Here is a 20,004-nt window from a genome sequence, read left to right on the forward strand (position 1 = left end):
TCGGGCTTGACTCGAAATGAAATTAATATCCGAAATGAATAAGATAAACAAAAACATAATTTGAAACAATCTTCAGTGAGTGTACATTATCGTCCCTGGGTAGTTATCTAGTTTAAAACCCAAAACGAATCCTGAATACTTTCAGTCAACTGTGGAGTCTGTCGAAAAACTATCATTGTTAATCCCTAAAATAATGTCTTCTATGTTCAATCCTTCCGTGTGAATTAAATTTTAATCAGAGCGATGTTCACAGTTTACATAGGGAGTACAATAAATTGTACATGACATAGTAGGTGGTACCCGTCTTTCGTTTTAGATTACCTCACATGTTATTTTCTCAACAAAACCATGATGTCATCCATGTTGCTGCTGGACAAAGCGTGACACAAATACTATGTATAGTCCCTTAATCAATACAGGATTATTCAGGGAATGATCTAAGTGTCTAATACGGTAAGGTTTTAAAACAAAATGGCCTATAATTTGCACTGATGAAGACATTTCCACGATCACAAGATCACTGAATTAAATGGGCGTTGCAAACCGGATGTAGAGATGCGTAGAGTAAAGTAAAGTAAGTAAGGTTACAATAGGTTCACAGATACTTCGTAGCAAATTCTGTTAACCGAACTTATTGAGTAATAGTAATACCTACTAAATAACTTATTTCTGTTTAAATGACACACATAAAGTATATGACTACAACTGCATACTCAAGCATGCTAAGTCAGCTGTTTAAACAACTTGACGTTGGAAGAGAAAATAGTCTGAATAGCAATTGTTTCAAAAAAATATTGTGTACGGATCTTAGATGTAACTTCCAACTTAATTTAATATGAGTGCTAATGTTCTGAGGTAGTAAGCACACAACGCACGAGGGCCCATAGTTGTGAGGCAACCGAGGCAATCGCTCTGCTATTCGGATACCAAGCCCAGTCCAGTCAGTGCCTCCGCCATTGCGCCCGCGGGCCGCCGCGTTTCCCGCGTAACCGAACCACAGACAACATAGTGTTTCCCGAATATTCCCGCGCAAAGGTAATAGTGTAGTACCGTTTTAATTATTTTGTGTTAAATACTTTTTTGTGAAGTGTTCCAGTGTGCCACATTTGTTTGTGCAGGTTCACGCGGATTGTTGCTTTTGTTATTTGTTTGCTTTGAGTTTGGAGTTTGTGCCCGCTGTTTTTTGTTGTAGATACTTTAGTACTTAGGTACTGAGATAAAAGGTGGGTAGAGATTACAATGACGATTTGAATTATTTTGTAAGAGATCAATACAGTAACGAAATTAAAATACACAATACTTTTCCTTAAGATCTAAAATGTTTCTTAAAAATAACCGGTATTTTTTATACATACGGAAATAAAAAATATGAGTGCATGTGCACTCTCATTTAGGTACCAATCTATTACCTAATCGATTCGTTATAATTTCCAGTTGTTTATAGTAGGCAAGTTGAATTAATATCACATATAGATAGGTTATAGGTACCTATCTAAGTATAACTAGTTGAGCAAGTTTTTTTTATATAAATAACGATCTTGCGAGTCTTCTCATACTTCCCATAGTACGACTGACATCATGAGATGAATTTCATTTGCAATTCAAAGCAATGTACTTATGTAGATAGGTCCAACTATCGTACAATAACCATTAAATTATAAATTACACATCTATTAAATATCTAAGTAAACTTTACACGTGGAGTATCTAATGCATGCAATAAGTATTAATTTATTAGCATAATACAATATTAGTAGGAAAGCTAAATCTATATAGGTATATAAGTAGCTTAGAATCGAATAGGAATCTTAGTTTAAAATCGACCGTTTTTATTTTATTTTAGTGAGCGCATAGGCATGCACTCATTTATTATTATCCATTTCTATTTAAGGAAATCTTATTTTCATGCTTTACCTAGTAGAAAACTTTTTGTTATATCCTTTTCGGATACCCCGGATTCGTCGTATCGTAAATATCTTTAGGTGCAGAGATATTTAAGTATAATAGGTACTTATTTAAAATAATTTCTACATTGGACACATGCATTGTTTTTTTATGCAAGCATTAAAAAACAAACAGATCATTAATTTATCACCGGTTCGGTAATTAGTCCGATATTAAAAGGGGCGTATCGTCATATTTGTCCATATTACCTAATTTATTTTATACAATAATTATCAGACACCTTATAATTTAGTTTCTATATTTTTTATAAATACTTATAATTTTTACTCCATAATACTTTGACACTGAGAATCTTGAATTTACGTTCTAAACGTAAACCCAGCTTTCTGGACAGTGTTAAATTGTGAGTGAGAAATAATTACATAATCTACAAACATAATTAATTAATAATTAGCTTTCATTACATTAATCCACCTGGTCATACAAACACCGGTAAAAGACCGTAAGGAATAGATAAGATACACCTGGCATTTTTCCAGTAGGTACCCATATCTCTAATGAGGTTAGCTTTACCTGTTTGTTTTGTTTTGGGGGGGGGGTTCTTCCCGTGACTTCTTCCACCTTGGGCGAAGCGAGAGGGAGTGTCAGACTCTTACTAACTATAAATTACACGTTCCTACTCCTGCTTTTCGAGCAGGTAACCCGCTAGGCAGTCCGCAGCTCCGGGTCAGCGGCATTACCTATGTAGAGGCGACTTCTACTGACTTTATCTCTACCCAACGTTAATATTCTTCTCTTTTCTAAATTCTCTAGAAGAAGATGAAGTGGTTATTCCTTCTGTTGGCGCTGGCCTTCGTCAGCGGAGAGGAGACCTGTCTCTCCGTGCAGGAGGACCCTTACTTCCTGTTCGGCACGAAGACTGCTTACACCTTCGCTAACAAGGACATCCCTACTGCAAGAACTCATGATATACCTGGTAAGTTATAATAATATATGTGTTTTATTAAATTATTTTCAATTAAATGCTTCTCGGATCAGTCAAATCAAAACTATCATTAAATAGAGAGTGAATGTGATATACATGGACCTTGGCCTAACCAAAAATTAATCTTAAACCTACATATTTTTTTACCTATCGCATAAATATGAAAATTACGTATAAAAAGGCAGTAAGGAAATAGTTACTACAGTAATGTTGTCAACTAAAATTCACAGCTTATTCACGTAAATTAATGGAGAGCTGTATTAGTTTAGACTCACAGAGGGATTCTTCATCATGAGCGGCATAAAGTAGGCTGCTAGTAGAGCTTTTTGTCCATTAATTTACTTGAGTAAACCGTGAATTTTAGTTTAGTATGTCTCTTAATGTAGTAATGTTGTCTATAAAAAAATATCGACAGATTTTCACTAATTCCTTAAGTCTTTTATTACTCTCTCTGACTCTGATTAGATACTTATGTATATGTAAGTGACACTAAACTACGACTCATTATAATGCAGATCATATTCATAAACCATGCATCAAGTTAAGGTCATTTGTCGTGCCGTCATGTCATCGAGTCTTCCACACGGACATTAATCGTGCTATGATTACAAAATTGACTTATCAAAAGAACCAAAACATTACCTGCAAACCTGAAACAATGTAACTAAGAATTGTATTGTGAACCTGATTTAAAAAGAGTAACCTATGGAGTTTGTTGCTCGTTCTTCTCTTCTCCATAAGAATCTTCATTATCGTCCGGGCAAATAGCTTCACTAGAGCATTGACCGACAGACAGACTTTTTTTAAATACATATTTGCTTTGACATTCAAAAATGTCCCGGTCTATTTAAAATAAATAATTTTGACTTTAACTTTGACTGCATGAATCACTAAAGACTAAAGAGACAGGCAGAAGATACTTTAAATATGGCACCTAGGTTTGACCAGTTACCTATGTAGGTACTATACTAATAGAAGACCTATAGATTAACATAAACAAATGGAAATAATAATAAATAAACAAATGTAAATTACATTAAATATGTACATAAATAAAATAAATACAAACGTAAGGTATTAATCATATCTGATTAAATCTACGAGTACATAAGTGTCTTTGATGATTGATCGCTACCATTAATGGTAAAATAAGTAAATGTACGTGCAAAAGCACTTAGAAAATGGAAAAAAAGAAAAATAACGGAAAATCTAATGATCGTTAGGCACTTCATATAAAAATATTATTACTCTTTGTTTTATTTTATAGTTAGTACCTATCGGCATCATGACTTATCCTATTTTATGTCGTTGTTATAAAAATTGCAATGCAATTTCGTCAGACACCTAAGGTAACTTTTAAATTAAACATAAATTCACAAAAATATCAAACTTTATTTTTAAACTTAGTCCCACACTAGGATTTTCTCTTGTATCGTGGGTGCATTTACTCTACAAGATACAAGTTCGCATGCATGCAATTTGTGGATCACACATAGAGTTGCTCCGTGCGGGAATTGAACCCACTACACGTTGCACGGCAGCCAAGCCACGGCGGCCAAAAGCCAAACTACTACTATTGCAGGGAGATCTTTGGTTTTTTATATCAATGCTGTCTTATTTTCATGGTAGCGTACCTCTTTGTACTTACAATCTTTCTACTAGGAAAAAACTTGGTTTTATTGGTCATTGTTCTCAAAACTCTTAAATATATACTATAACTCCCACTCCTCATATTCTGTTAGACTTAACCTGTATTTATCTAAGCCACAAACCTCAGCCTGTATTACATTGATTGAATTTGCTATTGGCTCGGTTACGCATAGAGAGAAATAACGGCATTCTATGGTGTAAAACTATGGAGTAGTCAGTTCACAATAGTCAATATTATATTATTTGTATTTGAAGAAAATCAAATATACGGTTATTAAATTCCATCGAACCGGCTTAATGCTAGCTTTGACACAAGAGTTTGCCGTAGACACGTTGATGAAACTATTGTGAGACATAGGTACTAAATTGTAATACATAAACACGCCTTTTTTATCCCCGAAGGGGTAGGCAGAGGTGCACATTACAGCACTTAAACAATGTTCACCATTTGTGTTACAAGTTATAACAAGTCCTATATAATAGGGGGTGAGCCTATTGCCTAAATTGTAATAGGTACTTAACTAATAATTAACTTACTATTAAGAGTCCCGGTTTGTCTTGAAACTAGTAGAGCTTTTCTCGAATAATTCACGTGACTAAAATCGTATTTAAATTAATTATTGGTCATTACCTAATAGACACCTGTACATGGCATCTCCTACTTACAATTCCTACATGCCTTGATAGCTTCCACGCACCGATGCTGCACATAAATCCTATTATTACGTCGGTAGCTTTGTTCTTAAGTCTAGATAGCTAGACCGTGTGCGATAGGACTATTTAACTAATTGTAGCCCACACGAGTGTAGGCACTTAGCCAGGCAGGCGTGACATTGTGAATTCAGTATATTTAATGTGGGTTAATGCTCAGTATGGGACCTAATTGTATTAGAAGCTACGTTAAATTTTTAATAAAGACAGAATTATGTGTTTTTTTAATGGACTGGTAGGTAATTACTAATGATGAGGTATAAACAATAGCCTTGGACATTCCCTTGGTGAACCATGAGCCATGGCGTGGCCCATAAGTATGTAAGTTTGCTATTATCTTATAGTTTCGCTAAATGTACCCTTAGTACGAGTTTGCCACGAGAGCGCGTCCGGAGTTCTGATTGGTTGGCTAATTCCATACAGCATTCATTATTGGCTAGATGGATTAAGCCAACCAATCAGAACGCCGAACGCGCTCTCGTTTCGATTACTTTAAACGTAAAGCAAACTCATACTGAGGGTACTGGTTACATTAGAGGTCGCAGTTTAAAGCTTCAAGTTCATTAGAACATAAGACAGTGCTGTCCGTTTTCTATTAAATGTGTTATCTAAAAACAAATTATAATGTGTGTATAGAAACTTCATAAGCTATGATTCTTTACCGTTCATTAGTTTTATCGTTACAGCAGTAATAAATACGTTAATTCTCTATCATTAAGCTTAGAAACCTCTCCGCTTTCTTCCTAGCCTTCTTGCTACTTTCTCGGACGATAAGAAACAATCAAGTTGCACTAATAAGTAGGTTTATACCTATGTATATGCCTACGCTAGCTTATTACCATTTTTCTCTCAGAGACCATTTCAATACTGGCTCATTCACCCCAGTAACACAATATGTGATTTATTCACACGTTCCAGACGCGTATTGTATAACATAATGCATTTCACGAACAAAAACATAGTACGTTAACCTTCCATAATTGGACATTGCGGCTATCATCGCCTCGTTCAGTTGTTATTATCATAATAAAATCATTGTCCGCAAAAAATCTGAAACTTCTGTGTCAGTTGGCAGGCATTTTAAGAATTTTGTCGGTGTATGGAGATACATACAGGAACAAAGTATAATTTGAGCATGTAAATATACTAATTTTTAAACCTTTTACATAAACAAGATTGTCACCAATTTTCCCTCTATTTTTTTATCTGAGAGTAAGGTATCATTCATACATACCATTTTTAAATAATAAAAAAAAAACAATTAAAGAGAAATAATAACCGACTTCACTGAAGAAAATCGGTTAAAAAGAACACTAAAATGGTCAAAATAACCTTTATTTCGGAAGAAAAATTGGAAAGTGTTAAAAATACAGGATGTATACTAACAAAACCAATAAAAAAATCCAAAAACAAACCTATTTTATTAACTCTCCTGTCAAAACATTATGCAAGTTGCCACCTCAATTACAGAATTGCAAAATATTTCCGATGCCTTTAATCATGTAATCGTACCACTGTTTATTGATTCCGTGTCACAGTTTTCTGTATCATTGTGCACATGACGCGATGCCCTATTTTAAATTTTAATCTGTTTCTAATATTTGGAGCTGGTCCAAGAACGTCACTACCTTCATTACCGAGGAACGATGGGTCTTTGGAAATTAACTTGCCGTGAACAGTTTACGTGGAACACGTAAACATTCTCAATGTGTTACTGTCAGGAACGTCGATGATACTAAAACGGTTACAGATACAGATTCAGAGTAAACAAAAACAAGATATTTTGAATAGCAATGTGATAATCAATCAATTTTAGATATTCCATAAGATATCAATCACATGGAACGAACGGTGGCAATCTTTCCCTAATTTGAGAGTTTTGCACTCATCATCAAATTAGCACAAATCCAATCCATAAATCCTCATTAACTTCAATTAAACTTGTCGATAAGATAAAGAGGATACGAAGTCAAGATACGAAGAATTTCCTTTTCAGTAGAAAAACATCGTCTACTTTTCTTTGAAACTACCTTCCGCCCGCGGCTGCCCTCGCTTTCCTGTGGGATAAAATGTACTCTTTGTGTTATTCCAGACCATAAATCTATCCCTGTTCCAAATGTCATCCCTATCTCTTCATCCGTTTTGACGTGAAGGAGTAACAAACAAACATACAAACGTTTAGTTCATAAACATACAAGCGAAAGTCTAAGAATAACAAACTAACATACAAACTTTCGCATTTATAGTATTAGTCAGAATACCTACGAGAGAGGTTTTACAGTTTACTCCATAAAGCGTTCCCGAGTTAACTAGCTGGGACAAGGCCAATCTATCTAGCTACATTTACACCACATCCGATGCTCAGTGGGATGACAGTGGGGTGCCGACGTAGGTAGGTTATATGACACACTTTTCAAAGCTATTCTTAACTACTGTACATGAAGGGAGCTTTGTTTCAAGCAAACCATTATGTGTCTAGACACAAAGGGTAGGAGGAAAGACTTTGGATAAGTAGGACAGGACGTTATAATGGTCTGGAGTCTAGATTCTTCTTATGGCAGAATTTGCTCTTTATTGCTCTTCAGGATTAGCGTCATAGAAACAAAATGGCACACTTATAGAATACTAAAGCACTCATAGATGACTTCACTTTATGAAAATAATATCATTAGAAGCACTAGGTTTGAGATGTCTATCTAAATATATATTATTAACTTACCCTGGTTAGAATTTTTATGTAATAAAAACCATTTCTGGACTGATCCCTTTATTTGTCTATCATTTTCTATAAAACATTCCATAGTATGTCTAGTAGATAATAAATGTCCAATAACTTACCATGTAGCGGAACCATCATCATGCAATTTATTGACGACATAAATGCCTTATTACTTCACTACACTTCATTGCAGAACTAATAACATTTAATCGAGAGGATAGGTCACAATACATGACCCATATCTTCTAACACCATGACCTATTTAACGCAATTATATGCCCTAACTAATAATCCAAATTAAGTTGAACAATAGTGGCAAATATCGATCTAATAGGTGGGCACGATTGACAAATGGTTGGTAATAAGTCGATCAATCTTATTTATGAGGTCGACCTGACTTTGTGTTAAGCTTTTATCAAGAAAGCGTGTAATTGGTTATTTGTAATCATCATTAATCGTTAGTTCATATAAAAGATAGTAGTAATGGGTCTTTGTAGAGACCTAAATATACTATCTAACCTCAAAAACTAGTGCTCTGCTCTGGGGCGACATTCATGTTATACCTTTTTTAAGGAAATTTTAAAAGCTCTACAGGGTTTAAATACCTGCTACATTAGGAATTTAAGAGTTAATGGCGAATTGGGGATTGGGAAGGGGGTTTGCATCACATCGGTTTTCTGTGAGGCCGTGGCATCACTCCGGTTGAGCCGGCCCATTCGTGCCGAAGCATGGTTCTCCCATACTTATATGAATGGAAAATGGATGTGCCATATGAAGAGATCACAAATATCGAAAAGTATTTGCCATATACGCTTCAAGATTATGAGCGTTCACACTATAATAATTCTATACGCGAGCCGATCGCGCTTGGGAATTTCAGACCTTCTAGCCTCTAGTAATTATTGCAGGCCATAGGGTCATGAATCAAATGGCCGTCAATAGATTTCATTTAATTGATATTGCATCGCTCGCACTTGCAGTACTGTACTGTACTTGATGCGTTGATTTTATATGAAAAAAAAAAATCAATAATTATCACAACTTTTTAGAGGAGTGGGTGTGTTACAGCAGAGCAAACGTTCTCTGGTTCAATAGGCATATGTGGATCTTATGAGGATATTGAATACGCTGATTAAAGTTTTTGAGTGTCTACAGAAATCTATTAAAAGCAAATCCTTCATTAATGCCAGTATCTAAATATACTGTTTAACATGTACCATTTCCTCTACATAATAGGCGTCTTTTCACATTTTCGGTTCACTGGCAAAGGGCACAAAGCTAAACAGTTCATAAAATATGATATGTTTAGAAACTAAAACATCGTAATAGATACATCTAACATTACCTGTGACATCACTCATCAGCACAGATAAGAAATAAGAACATCACATAAATAAACCACTGCACAAACCCTGGGAATATGTCCTACCATCAACCACCATGGGAGCTAATCAAAGATAGATTATCTTTAATGCGTTGCCTGGGACCAGCTATTACCTTTTTCTAGGAACATCATAGGATGTTGTTGATGTACACGCATGAAGCTATACAGAACCGAGTATGATTTTGCTTTACGTTTAACGAAATCGTAGTAAGAGCGCGTTCGGCGTTCTGATTGGTTGATTTATTCGAGCCGGCCAATCAGAGCGCCGAACGCGCTCTCGTTTCGATTACTTTAAACGTAAAGCAAACTCGTAGTAAGGGTACAGAACCAGTATAAACTGGCCGTAGAATGTACGGAGGGATGATATTAAGTGAGACCATGATAAGCTGTACGGAAGATGCAACGTATATGTACTTCGAAATGGTTTTATGAGGACGAGTAACACCGGACGTATTGACGTAATAGACATGTATAAATAGAGCACCGTTTTAGGCATGTGTTGCTTTAAATTAGTTTAAATATAAACTGTCTCGTTAATGTAATGAGTGGAAGTCATGCTGGTCAGGGCAGCAGCAGGTTCTAGTTGTAGTTCATTATGGTTAGTTGGATATTTATGAGATACTTTTTAGATTTATAATCAAAACAAGTGTGTGAAATGTGGGAGAGCCATGCTTCGGCACGAATGGGCCGGCTCGACCGGAGTGATACCACGGGCTCATAGAAAATAGAATCAGTCTTTACCAATCCTCATTTTTACAGGCTGCCAACCGATTGCCTTCTGGTTGGTGAACCGACATGGCTCCCACAAACCCGAAGCGGATGAAATAGTGGAACTGCAGAAACTAGGGGATTTGAAGAACAACATCGTCACCAACTACAGGAATGGCAACTTTAGGAACACCAATGTGAGTATACCTATAAGTGTTTCCACTAAGTAAAGACCACCCTAAACATATTTTCAAGTAGTTTACTTGTTAGTGATTCCTTATTTATACCAACATTTAGGGCGTATATAAACGTACAGAATGTCTGGGAAACTGGAGGAATTATTTTTTCAAAATAACGCCGTTCCTTGTGTCTGTATAAGCCTTTGATTTCAAAATACTCAACAGTAGGGATTTGTAATTTACGCCTAATGTTTAGCAATCAATTCGCTATAAAACAATGGGACTCTGTAACATAATGTGCTTAGAATGTAGGTGTTTCTTCTCTACCCACGCTTTTGGAGAACAATAAGCATGAAGATCACCTTTAATTTGATGGATAATTTTATGGCTTTTCTCTTAAACAACCTAGCACCTTCTATTTAAGGAACCAATATTTAGAAAACAAATATTTCATCACATTTCTTAGTCCAAACATCGTTTTGACAACAGAAACGTAAAAGACGACAGTGCTAAACCGCAAACAGCAAACAGCATTGTCCAAAGATGTCAATAATGTGCAACACCAGCATGTTAAGATACCCAAAACTCGCACATTTCTCCATTACATTTTCGACCTTATTCCAAAACGATAAAGTTGGAAATTCTACAGGTCTGTACCATGTTTGGATTTCGCCAACAAGTCCGCTAGTCCGATAGTTTGCTTGCCTTACTTCAATAGTGGAAGTTTGTCTAAGCAATGGAAATGTACTGTTGTAGGTACCTACATGGTCGGTTTTAGGTGAAGCCCCCATCAAGGTCATTATTAGCACCTTGTATGTTTTGTTGGTACTCTTTAGCCTTGAGGGTCAATGATGTCTGTCTGACTCATGTTAAGTATGAGATAACAATACATTAAGTATGGCATTAATTACAAATGCCTTGTAACTAGGTACTATTGTAGGAGTGTTTGAACTAAAATTAAAGCATTTTTTATCCTCGCATAGTCCGCCATGCTTGACTTTAGGTCCTATGTCCCCTAGTTGGGGCAGTAAGCGTCCATAGAAATCCTTCATCGCGATCGGTTTTGAGCTTCACACTTCACCTTGCTCCACGTCATTCTGATGGCCACCGCTTCTGCCAACACTTTGCGACGCCAGGTTTGACGGGGTAGACCACGCTTCCTTCTATAGCAATAGACAATTTTTAAACCTTTATGATAGGTCGAAATATAACTCGTAATACTAATTATATATTTTTCCTCGTGTTCGAACCAAGTAAACCAACCAGACTTCACAAATATCTCACTCACTCTACATAATTTTGTCCACAGCAACGCATGTGCTCATCAGATCTCAACCTATTGGAACAATGGCGATGGGACGACAGACATAACCTGACGTTCGCCGGAGATCTCACTTCTGATGGGTACATGACCACACAGCAGTTTGCACAAGCCTGGAAGCAAAGGTTCCCTGGACTTATGACGTCCAGTGGCCAGAACTATTTGGTAAGTGCTTCATAATATATACGTAGGTATCATGGAAGAAAATCATACTGAGATAGAGAACATCTAAGACTTTAATGGCTGTTTTCACTATCACACGCAAACCATCTCAGATAGAGAACACCAAAACTTGGTGATAACCGAGACGTGTCACCTATCTTAGATCGGATTAGAAGTTCCTTAAAATTTTAAAAGAGATTGGTGAAGTTATCTTAAAAAGTACAGAATGAAACGGTAAATTTGAATATTCTTCATTCATCATAACATAATACAACAGTTCAATCCAAACAAAATGCTCAAAATACTGTTAATAATTGTTTACATAACATCCACCATACCATACTTGACCATATTACAAAATACCTATCACTTCCTGCCTTAAAGAAATCCTTTCATAAAACCGCGACACTTCGATTACCGATTCGGGACAGACATTATCCAACGCCAACGATATTACTACGTGACGTGCGTATGTAACGGTAATAAAACCTACGGATGCCTCGGTAGTTACGTAACTGGACACCAGCAGAACAAACTACACCAATTCATCAAAATCCTTTAATCAAAAATCAACTTTATTGCAAACGGATACGGTTGAAGATTTACATGTTAAAGGTGTAGCTGAAAGTGCTGGTGTGTATACGACAGCTGGTCTGCAGAAATCTTTAAAAGAAAACATTGCCGACAATATCATTGGTTTTTATAAGTCGATCAAGGAAAACCTATTCGCGATATTCGCTCTTATAAACGAAAATCTTCGCAACGTAGGATATGATCGGCAATGCTTTTGTAATAATATATCTCTGATATTCATTAAGGCGTGAAACATTTAAAACAAACCCCATTTAAAAAAAAACTGGAAGCGCCTTCAATTTTCTTTACCGCCTTCATTTTAAAGTCAGGTATTATGCCTAAAACCTTCTCTTACGTCTGAAGAATACTATTTTGAAAACCGCATAAAAATCAGTTCAGTAAAACGCGAGATAATCACGCAGAAACATACATACATACACGTCAAACTGAGAACCTCCTTTATTTTTTAAGTCGGCTTTAAATGTAATTTAACAGAAGCTCAAATAAAGTATCAATTAAAAATTGAACATTAACAGCTATTGCGTTAAAGCTAAGCATTATGGGCCAACACTCATCATGCGGGCTCTTTAATTTACTTGCACGGATAGCATGCAGATAAAAATACCAATTAGCTACTTTCTCTTTAGTTTTTTATTTGTAAGTTTCCTACTACCAATGATAAACAGTTTCCATATCAAGCCTTATTTATTATTTTACTTAGGTTTTCTTACTGATCAGCTATATTTGATTCTCAATCTTTTTCATTATTCTCGTTTTCTTTCTTGTCTTCTATTTCATCTACCATTATCATACGCATAAATTTTCATTACATATCATTATCTTATATTCCAAAACTTCAATTCGTACAAATACAACACAAATAAGTTATTTTCTTATCCAGAATCTTTTTTTTAATATTCATATTACAGAAAGGCATTACCATCAACTTAGTTTAAAACAGTAATTCCTAGCCCATTTCATCGATCATTAACCCAGGCATCTAGACATAGGACTGTCCTAGATACCTAACAACAGAGTTGCTCCATGAACCATTAGTTCCAAGGAGTTGCATTATATTTTCAGTGACATTACATATTCTATGTGAGTCATGCGTCCCTGGTAGCATGTGGCGTCATTGGTACCGTTTTCTTATTAAATACGTGGTTTCATGTTAGTTTTAAATGGAACTAGAGTTATTTTTATAGGGTTTTATGATAGGAGAAAGGAGGTTAGTAGGTTTTCTTTAATCATGCTTGTTTGATAGAAAATTGATCATAATCTAGAATATTCAGGCGAATTTGTTCTTCAAGATTTAGACTAAAGGGATTTTTGTCGTTTACAGTTCAAGTTTGTGAATGATCAACGTTCGAGCAACACCTTCAAGTCGTTCACTGAAGGTCTCTTCGGCGACCAAGCGGAGAGCCTCGATATACCCAGGGAAAATGACGAAAAATTGCTTAGGGTAAGTTAATTTCCTTTATTTTGGCCCAATTACCCTCTTCCCAATCTTCCCAATCCCACAACAACACTTTAATTCCTAAGCCCCAAAAGGCCGCCAACGCACTTCTAACTTCTGGTGTTTCGGTTGTCCATGGGCGGTGGCGATTGCTTACCATCAGGTGATCCGTCTACTCGTTTACCGGCTTATACCATACATAAAAAATGTTGACTTTAGTCGTTTTATATTTCTAAGAAAAATTGTACCTCTAAAAGAACTTAGTATATTTGTGAAATATGTGTTAATCCTGTCTTGACCATTGATTGACCTTAACCACTCAATTTTCACAGCCTTTCAAGTTCTGCCCAGCGTGGAACAAGAGCGTCGAAGAGAACAATGACACGATGTCACAGCTGAACATCTTCGAATCCAAGATGGAATTCAAAGAGGTAAGAACACAGAGAAAATAACTTTTCACTCTGAAAATGAAGTTTACATTGTACTAGTAAAAAAACGAGATACGAGAAAGCCTTGGAAAGGTATTAAGTGCAGCATATAGGACTTATGGAAAGCATAATAGCTCTAAAACTCCTACACAGTATCTAATAATATCGTAGTGGCCCGGAGTTTAAGACGCCCGCTTCACATGCATGAAAGTGCAGTTTAGAAACCTACCAACAGCATGTACCAATGTGACTTTTTCCGAGTTATATGTACTTTTTAAGATTATTTGGACACCAAACCAACGGTAAACGAAAACATCGTGAGGAAACCTGAGCTTATAATTTCTAATTAAAAGTTTGAAATTCCCATCGCGCTTTGAGCAAGCGTGGTGATTGACGCTCAAACCTAGTCCGTGTGAGAAGAGGCCTTTGGTTAGCAGTGGCCACTTATAGACTGTTCATTGTGATGTGATTATCAAAAGAATCGGTACCTGAAAGTCTCATCAATACGCCGTTCTTGTGGATGTCTGTATTACTTTGTGATATAGGTAAGGCCCAATACCTCTAATCAAGGCAATACGTAATGTCAAAAAATGAGTTCTTTCATAAATCCTACTTACAATTTGTTAATTACAAAATCCTTAGTCCAAAATTAGCAAAGCGTTTAGCATGACTGTAACCTTGGCCGTAAGTTTAATTAAACACCCAGGTTCAAGTTTCACGGAACAATGTTTTTTTGTATGTGTTTTGATGATTTTGATATCGCAATTCTAATTGAGACTAATTTTTAATTCTTTGTTTATGTGGATTGAATTACTGTAGGTAAGTAGAGGTATAGGATTCGGAGTGCCAATTGGTTTGGAACAAATTCGTTACTGCTTCAATGGTCATAACATAACAGAGCGACTGATGACAAGCAATAAGAATGAGAGGTATTGGGGTTTTGATTTCCAGTCTTCTAAACAAGATTTTGAAAAATGCCCGATGTTTACTAATAAGATACAGTCTATCTCTTCTAAGATACCCTCTTCTAAGATAGTAGGAACAGGGTGGTTTTTAGTCAGTAAGAGTCTGACACTCCGTCTAGCCTCCTCCAAGGCGGGAGATATGAATGATGGATACATCCTCAAAAAGAAAAAACATGCAAAAGGAATGTAAAGAAGAAGATTACCCTTTAATATCTGAGTCCCAGATCCCAGCCAACTTTTATGCATAAAACTCATGGCATACGTCTCTGGTGTTTCGGGTCACCATGGGCGGCGGCGATTGCTTAACATCAGGTTATCCGTCTGCTCGTTTACCAGCTGATACCATAATTGGCTTATACCAAACTCCTTTTTGCAGATGATCAGCAACATCTCCCTTCGGCTGGGCTTCAACTACGACATTCAGAAGGAGATCGTTCTCCGTATCTACGAGATGTGCCGCTACAACAAGGCGTGGGATGTCAGCAAGATATCGCCCTGGTGTGCCGTGAGTATCCAAAACTTTAACTTGTGCTTCAAATGTGTTATTTTCATTAATAGTGTCACATACTGAGTTACTTGGTTAATGCAACGTGAATGACTGTCCTCTTGATCTGTATTTTCTATAGATCCCCTTATTTTCGATGGGATTTGTAAGACTTTTAGTCTTCCATATGACAAACCAGACTTTATCTTTTACCTTCACAATGGCAACGCCAATAACTAACTAAACATTCTGCATCATAGAAATCGAATTATTTGCAACAGTCTTCTCCTATTCCTAAAACCTAATTGAAGTCCTTTCTATCACTTATGGTTAGATATGTTCTCAAGTCCTCACTATCCACTTTCAGGCCTTCACCCGTGAAGACCTCAAACGTCTGGAGTATGCTGAAGACTTGGAAACGTACTACAAATACGGCTACGGATCTCCAATGAACAAGGACGTTGGATGCACCTTCGTCAAGGACATGATGACCTTCTTCGAGAGACATGTTGGCAACAGTAAGTGGACTTTAAATATTTTACTGATATTTTTGATCTTTAGAATGTTACTTTAGTATTAAATATTTTTGTGCATTGATCAGTATGGTTTGAGTCTTGTTCGCCGCTAATTGGCGTCACTGTCGACTTAAGTTCTGTAAAATATGTATGTCTTTAAGTCGGCTTTATACTTCTTAAGACTAGAAAATATTGAATAGTAAGTGCGTTTCAAGACAAAGAAATCTTAATTGTCACACATGACTTTAATAACAGGGTATACTTTCCGCAGAAATGTTACCTAAATTAAGGCATGATTTCAGCAAACACTGTAACTGCGGCACTCAGAGACATTTAGTGACTATTGAAACTATTCCTTGGTAACGATTTTGTTCCGAAATTGCTCTGGACTAAGTTAAGTAACCATTAAATGACTCTGAGTGTGGCAGTTAGACTCTTGGTCTTTGAAGATATACCAACCTATAGTGTGTGAAACTATACTAATAATGAGTGCTAACGCCACACTTAATTAAATCAATTATCCGCAGAGTGACCAAATGATGAGAAACTGCCATTTTTATTGTGACAAAAATATGTTAACCTTGTAAACATCCTGTGTTACAATTGACGTAAACTAATTCATTTGCTGACCACATATTTTATTTGTGTGTATTCAGCAAATTGTGACATAAACATGGTGGTCTATGAGTAATTTATTGTTATTTTATAATCATTAGGTACAATTAATTATACTGTTATTAATTTATTGAAATTACCTATGTGTACCTAATTTGTTTACCACTTAGTCGTTGATAAAGTTATTATTGAAGTTGGTACTAGGTACCTAATTTTGAATATGATGATTATTCACTCTACTATTAAACTAAACGAAATTCCCGGCCCAACCCCGGACCCTCTAGTGGGAAAAATTATTGTCCCCCCTCAAAGAAAATATTGTAATATTTAGGTACTTTTTCATACCTATTAAAGAAAATACTTCAATGATTACCATGTTTAAAAGTCCATGATAATTAAGAAAGAAGCCTAAACTAATCTCAACAACAAGAAGAAAATCCAATTTCTTAAAAAGGTTGCCTATATAAATTTACCTATCTTTAATCCTCAGATGACCAGCCTCAAAAGCCTCGCGCTATGATCCACCTCACGGAAGCAGCCATGTTACTGATGACCCTGACAGCGATGGGCGCCCACCAAGACTCCGCCCCCCTCACCGGAGACAACTACCACTCCGCCGTGGTACAGTCCAGGAAGTGGACCACTTCCACCATGACACCGTTCAATGCTAACTTAGCTGCTGTGTTGTACAAGTAAGTTCTATAACGTTACTCGACAAGATTGCTCGATTGGTTTCAAGCCACGATGGGGGCTCATAATTATGAGCAACATACGCAACAACCGACTATATGAACAAACTCCCAGGCAGCTATTAAAACTTTAATATCTCATAATATTAATGACTCTTGTTGTTGAAATTGCCAGTTGGTTGACGAGCGGCTATTGTTAAGTATAGTACCTATAGTTAAGTCTCTGAAAATTGTAGATCCCTTATGTGAGAATGTTAGGTACAACAATCAGCACCAATTTTAATAGTCAATAGTAATAGTAATGTCAAAAATCATAAAGCTAGCAATACCTAATGCTTAGTCCAGTTAGTTATTACGTACTCTATCATAGTTAGTCCTTTAAACAAACAGCTTACCCAGTCAATAAGTAAATGATAAATACATATTATTAGGTATACTAAGTAATAACTTCCTACTAGAAGTCTTTTTCCTACCTAATGTAGGTAATATATCTATCTGTTTTCCTTGTATTCATTTACAATAATTATACAATAGATAATTTATTAAGGTAAAATAGCCCCTGAGTAATTATATTGTATTGTGAAGTAGATAGTAGGTACTTCTATTACCTCAATTCTTCTAGGAATAATTAAAGTGCAATACGATGACGAATCATTGACTGTAAGTGCGTGATGGGTGATGAATGATGATCCGTTTTACCACAACCACAACTTTTAACAATGAAACCTAGGCAGGAAAATAGACCACAAAGTTTTACTCAGCTAGAATACGTAGGCACTTAAATTAATGTTAAACAATAGACCCATCACATCACATCAGCCATAAGACGTCCACTGCTGTGCATAGGCCTCCCCCAATAACTTCCAGATAGGCCGGTTGGAAGCGACCTGCATCCATCGGCTCCCTGCGACCATAATCGGGTCGTCTGTCCATCTTATGGGTGGACGTCCTACGTTACGCTTGTCGGTACGCGGTCTCCACTGGAGTACCTTTCTGCCCCATCAAAAATCTTTGAAAACCCCTTTTTTGTAATGTTAGGATGTTTGTTACTCTTTCATAGAGAGTTATCGGATCTAAATGATATTTGACTTAACAAACTAACTCTATTCCGCCGAATCTAAAACATAACAGCTATGAGTGCACTAAAAAAATCTCTTTGTTATTCCAGATGCACCCAAAACGGCAACTTCCAAGTGAACGAAGAATACCAGGTACTTTTCCTAGAAAACGAGCGACCAATGAACTTGCCAGGCTGCAGAGTCGGGCTCTGTGATTGGTCACTCATCAAAAGCCGTTACGGGGACCTTACAAAGAACTGCGACCTCAAATTTTGTAACTCCGGTAACAATTTGAATGGTTTAACTGGCATCAGTATTGCAATCCTTGGTTTTATTGTTAGCTACGTCATCAGGATATAAAGAAGTATTAGAATGCCTAGGTCAAAATATGTGTTTTCCATTTTGTTGCAATTTTGTCGTTTGTTCGCCATTTCTGAGTAACTGTTGTAATTTGAATTATTTTTCTCTCTTTCTTTAACTGCTAAGGAAATAAAGAAATAGCGATAGAATATTAAGCATATTAGCCATTCATCTACAAGTCTGCAACAGAAGTTAAGAGCAAAACAAAAAAGTCTTGTATCCCTTTCTCATATTTGCAGATAAAAGAAGACGGGGATAGTTTTAAATTGAGTCTAATATGATGTAACAGCAAGCAATTAGAACGTAATTTACTCAGAGACTCAGAGATGACAAAATACAAACGTAGAACTTTAGTCATAACATCACTAGTAGGAATTAAACTCTTTATTTTTCATATTGAGAAAATTATGTAATTAGGTACTTATTTAAACGTAATGTTTTTTTTTTATATACAAAACCATCTTGTATTATTCGATGTAAACTTCAAAATGGCTGATCGCTATTCGCGCGCATTTTGTTATTAAGGGGACGCTCTTTTTTGCCCATTCTCGCGCCATTTTCAGTAACCATAAACTTTGAAGTCTATATTGTTTAACATAAAAAATATTCATAAATAAGATAAAAATTTGCCTCTCTTTCGCACCTCTATGGTACAATTTTATATTTATAAAATCAAATAATTACGATTTACTTTGTAAATACACGTTTTCTGTTAAATCTTCACTATTTAATGCTTTTTAAATGTGTGTAAATGTATATGGAAGTAAATAATGTATTAGAATCAAATGTAACGCACGCTTTTTTATAAAAATCTAATTTATATTTATTTTATTAATTATGTGTCCATGTATTTTAGAGAGCTTCTTTGTGGTTATCATGGACAAATGGTGTATTTTTTCTTCTAATTAAAATATTTATCAATTTTATCGTTTCATAGTACTTATAAAACTTATAATTAAGCACAATTTATGTATTTACAAAAGTTGTTACTTTATAAGTTAACGCTTAATGTTGATGTTTGAGAATATAATAATATTGTTGTTGTAACTCGCACCAAATAGAACTATCTAATAGTTGAAATAAAACGTTTTAAACTAATCTGTGATTTTATTTTCTCATATATTACCTACCTATAGG

At 35.8% G+C, this 20,004-nt stretch overlaps 1 protein-coding gene across 3 annotated transcripts; it reads left to right on the top strand.

Moving 5' to 3' along the window:
* The first annotated feature begins 867 nt into the window (after nucleotides 1-867).
* LOC118264356 (multiple inositol polyphosphate phosphatase 1-like) lies at nucleotides 868-19,965 on the top strand. 3 transcript variants are annotated; one of them, XM_050705166.1, is made up of 10 exons: nucleotides 868-1,035; nucleotides 2,719-2,881; nucleotides 10,114-10,259; nucleotides 11,551-11,727; nucleotides 13,640-13,759; nucleotides 14,086-14,184; nucleotides 15,523-15,651; nucleotides 15,998-16,148; nucleotides 17,251-17,452; nucleotides 18,618-19,965. In XM_050705166.1, the coding sequence occupies exons 2-10, from the start codon at nucleotides 2,725-2,727 to the stop codon at nucleotides 18,865-18,867; spliced, it is 1,431 nt and encodes a 476-aa protein (XP_050561123.1). In that variant the 5' UTR covers nucleotides 868-1,035; nucleotides 2,719-2,724; the 3' UTR covers nucleotides 18,868-19,965. The 3 variants fall into 3 exon arrangements, with proteins under 3 accessions (XP_050561123.1, XP_050561125.1, XP_050561124.1); XM_050705168.1 differs by having other exon boundaries at nucleotides 871-1,035; nucleotides 2,722-2,881; XM_050705167.1 differs by having other exon boundaries at nucleotides 875-1,223.
* The last annotated feature ends 39 nt before the right edge of the window (nucleotides 19,966-20,004 follow it).

This window comes from Spodoptera frugiperda, chromosome 26 (genome assembly GCF_023101765.2).
Source record: "Spodoptera frugiperda isolate SF20-4 chromosome 26, AGI-APGP_CSIRO_Sfru_2.0, whole genome shotgun sequence".
NCBI lineage: Eukaryota > Metazoa > Arthropoda > Insecta > Lepidoptera > Noctuidae > Spodoptera > Spodoptera frugiperda.

Excerpts from the sequence above, each read along its gene's own strand:
- LOC118264356 (XM_050705166.1), top strand. The coding sequence starts at position 2,725 with ATGAAGTGGTTATTCCTTCTGTTGGCGCTGGCCTTCGTCAGCGGAGAG. Across the intron at positions 14,185-15,522 it reads CCAAGATGGAATTCAAAGAG|ATGATCAGCAACATCTCCCT; the intron begins GTAAGAACACAG and ends TCCTTTTTGCAG. Across the intron at positions 15,652-15,997 it reads AGATATCGCCCTGGTGTGCC|GCCTTCACCCGTGAAGACCT; the intron begins GTGAGTATCCAA and ends ATCCACTTTCAG.